General features: G+C 51.3%; 1 protein-coding gene across 1 annotated transcript; it reads right to left on the bottom strand.

Moving 5' to 3' along the window:
• Positions 1 to 2,849: 2,849 nt before the first annotated feature.
• Positions 2,850 to 3,338, bottom strand: LOC138927381 (uncharacterized). Its single transcript, XM_070282697.1, has 2 exons — positions 3,229 to 3,338; positions 2,850 to 3,072 (listed from the first exon to the last, which is right to left on the bottom strand). The coding sequence occupies exons 1-2, from the start codon at positions 3,336 to 3,338 to the stop codon at positions 2,850 to 2,852; spliced, it is 333 nt and encodes a 110-aa protein (XP_070138798.1).
• Between the last annotated feature and the right edge of the window lie 652 nt (positions 3,339 to 3,990).

A 3,990-nucleotide genomic window follows, 5' to 3' on the forward strand; every position in this document is an offset into this window, starting at 1 on the left:
GCCTTTTTCAACACAAAACTTTCGCATTTCATTTAATAGATATTCCCTCCCACTATCTATGTACAGATTTACTACTTATATATTAAAATGTGCTCCACTTTTTAAAACAATACCCTTAATGGCACTAAATACTTGTAAGTCAACAAATAGGTAACACAGTAATGTGTGTGTAAAGGGGCCATCCACAGGCGAGCATGTTGGGCGAACATGTTGTGCTCGACGAAATTTTTCCTGTGGATGGTAGTGTTTGTTGTCAAATTTTGTGTTCGTCGAAATGTTCGAATAAATTGAAATCGTTCTAATTTGACAACGTTCGCCGGGCAATTGAAGATCCATTCGACTCCTTTAGTCGACAGCTCGCCCTGGATCCGTACAGGCTCGTACACTTCGCTGAACCTCTGCAAGGATATGAAGTTAACCATCACTAAGGCAAACTCACATTTCATATTCTCCTCGTCCATCGTCGGAGGGATCCATCCTTCGCTCGATCTTGGCCAGCTCTCCTCTGGTCCTTGTGGAAATGGTCTACAATGGTCTACCACTTAGCCATCGCGAACCGATGCTCAGGCCGACGGCCTTACGCGGCCTCGTCGCGTCATCTGCCACGTTTTCGGCAGACGGCATCCATCTTCACTGGGACGCCTCCGTGGATTCCAAGATCTCAGCCACCCGGTTATCGACGAACTGTTTGTATCTCCGGTGGGTGCTGCTTATCCAGTGGCACATAGTTTTTGAGTCCGTCAATACGCAGTTGCTGATCGCCACACCGTGCTCCTGCTTGACGGTGTCCATCAGTCTTGTTGCCAACACTGCCATTCCAATAGTCCATTTTCCCTCCATGTTGACGAGTCTTTTTAGCGCCTCACCTCGTCGTCTCAACATAGCAGCCCGGTCTCGTAACGTCGTCCTACTTGCCTAGACGTCTCCTCCAGGATACTCAGGGCCCGTGTGTCGCCATCATCTGCGACTGACGGCGCCAGCTCCACTCCGCCAGCTGCGACTGTCTGTGCCGGCTTCACTCCGAGATTTCGAAAAAGTCGCTGACCCTCTTCTCCAGAAGATTATCCTGCGGCACGGCTAGAAGGCACGAACTCTGGAGCGGTGAGCTCGCCTTTCCGTTCACCGGTCCATACACCACCCATCCAAGTGCAGTGGCTGCTTCGAATGGTCCTCTAGATCCATAGCTTCTTGTTTTCAGTGGTGTTCCAAGTTGCGCATGATCCGGTCCAATTGGGATCCTTGGCGTCGCATTGTTGTACGGTTTTACAGGTAGCCGCGCATTCGCCTTCACTGCCTTTACATCCTCCCAACTCAGGCTCTGCATCGGAAAGTTCAAGTTGTCTACTCCGTACACATCCTTCAGCCCATGGCGCTTTGGCTTACCCGCTCCACTGATCTGCAGGTTGACCACTTTCGTGTGCTGTTTGACCGATTTTCCACCAAACCCCTGCACGTTCAGTTGGCGACTCTCACCTTCCAGGTTTAGGCTGCGGATGAGTTCGTCGTCGATGAGCGTGGCAGACGATCCTTCATCCAGCAGTGCATAGGTGTCGATCTGCGTATTCTCGCCGTACAGCGTCACGGGTAGAATCCGGAATAGTAGGTGACATCCAAATGACTCAACGCAGCTCAGGTTTCGATGCGGCAGTTCCTGGTGGTCACACGTCGATCGCCTTTCACCCTGCTCACGCCCCGCGTCTATAACTGCTTCCTCCATCTGCGACTGGCGGCCATCTGGGATGTCCAGGTGATTCGTGGAGAAGGTAGTGATGCCTCATTCGGCATCCCTGGACGTTGCATCCGCGGCTCTTCCTGCAGAACCGGGACATGTGTCCGGGCCCCAGACACGAGAAGCATAGCCTCAGCTTCCTCGCGGACTCGATCCGCGTCTTTGTAGATGCGCTGTTGAACTCCTTGCAGTCCCTGATCTGGTGTTGTCCCTCGCATATAGGGCAACATTTGGGATGGTCGGCATACCGCTCCTCCTCGCGAACACTATTTGCGTCCTTCGCTTCGGTTACTCCTTGGCTCCAGCGTCCGTGACAGTGGACACCAGTCTTGTGAATTCAGAAGCCATTCGCTCAGGTGCACCACTATCGGGCACGGCTGTATCGTCATCGCGTGCTTCGCCCAGTCCAACCTCCTGCTCAGCGGCAACTTGGCGATCAGCTCCTCCATTAGGGTTGGGTTCCCTAGGTGCTGGTTGCCGATCGGGGTTTACTGCAGGAACGCTGCCAGGTTGCTCACCTTCGTCGCGAACGGCACGATCCTTGCGATGTCTGTCTCCTGTATTGGCTGCACATCGCGCACGCAATCCAGTTGGCTACGGAGGAGTAGCTCCGGACGTCCATACCGCAATGGATGAGCAACGACTTCACCGTCTCACGGTCCTCGCCTCTCAGGGCTTTCACTAACCTCTGGTTGTTTTCCAATGGGGTGCACTGGTAGGCCGCCGTTGTCTCCGTGAATGCGCACACGAATATTGGCCATTCCTCTGGCTGACCATCAAAAACGGGAAGGTCAGGCAGTCCATCCAGGTATGCTCGCCGTCGCCACTCCATATGACAGGGGCGATGGTGCACATACCTCCAAATTTTGTGTCGGCTCCCGTGTCGGATAAACATAACCTTGTTCAGGCTGCGCCGTGGCGTTCACACGAAATGGCTGAGAATAGCCCAATTTTTTTTTTTTTTTTTTTTTGGATTGCGCCATTGAGGTGAAAATCTATCCTAGATACTATTGGCCCGTACCAATAGCATGCACGATTCACCGGCATGTCTAGCAGGCGCCTACGTACTAAAGAACTGTAAGTTACCAGAAACTGGGTAAGCTGGTAACTAACCTGACCGTTATTTCTTCCGATCCACTCCTGGATGTTTGGGATTAGCCTGTGCGTTCATCTTCCTTTGCCATGAGGATAATGCCGATTGTCGGGCTGACCTCCTGATGGCCTCTCGGGATGAATTCCTTCCCCGTTGCCAGTTGGATGCGTAGATTTCCTCCGCTTCATTTGCCAGTATATCAATTAGGATCATTCCGGCTAAAACGAGGGCGGCTTCCTCGGATATGGTTCTAAAGCCGGATATGACGCGTAGGGCCGCTAGTCGGTACGATGCCCCTAGCTTTTTCTTAAGCCCCTGTTGTCTTTTGACTGACGCAGCCCATATCGGCGCTGCGTAAAGCAAGACAGACGTGACGACACTGGCTAAAAGACGTCTCCTGCCTTACTTTGGGCCTCCCACGTTTGGCAGCATCCTTGAGAGTGCTTCTTGGATCCTTGCCGCTTTTATGGTGGAGTACTCCACGTGCGCTCCGTAGGACATCCTGTTGTCCAGCATTACCCCTAGGTATTTAATTGCCTCCTTTGACGTGATGTAGCAATTGCCCACCTGGATGGTAATTTACTTCACCTTCTTCCTGATCGTGAAGAGAACTGCCTCCGTTTTATGTGCTGCTAGGTCCAGTCCAGAGTCAGACATCCATGTTGAAATTCTCCGTATTGCTTCGTTCGCATTGGTTTCCACGTCCTTGGTTTCCTTCGCCACCACGAGTAGCGCCAGGTCGTCCGCGAAGCCGATGAGTTTACATCCCGTCGGTAGTTGGATCCTGAGTACTTCGTCGTACATTATGTTCCAAAGAAGTGGCCCGAGAACCGATCCTTGCGGTACCCCCGCAGTCACCTCATAGGATTTTGGTCCTTCGTCCGTGTCGTACAGCAGTGTCCTATCTGAAACGTAGCTGCATATGATTAGTTGCAGGTCTCTAGGAGTGCTTGCCAAGAACAAGGCTCGTTGGATACGTGTCCAATTAGCCGAGTTGAAGGCGTTGCGGATGTCTAGTGTTACTGTCGGGTCAAGCATTAGCACGGCGTTTAATGTTTATGTTTAAATAATGTTTAAATAATGTTTATGTAATGTTTAGTGTAATTATTAGTGTAATTATTAGTGTAATGTTTATTTATTAGGCTTAAGTTTGTACAAAGGCTTTGTT

The sequence above is a fragment of the Drosophila bipectinata genome, unplaced genomic scaffold (genome assembly GCF_030179905.1).
Source record: "Drosophila bipectinata strain 14024-0381.07 unplaced genomic scaffold, DbipHiC1v2 scaffold_239, whole genome shotgun sequence".
NCBI classification, from domain to species: domain Eukaryota; kingdom Metazoa; phylum Arthropoda; class Insecta; order Diptera; family Drosophilidae; genus Drosophila; species Drosophila bipectinata.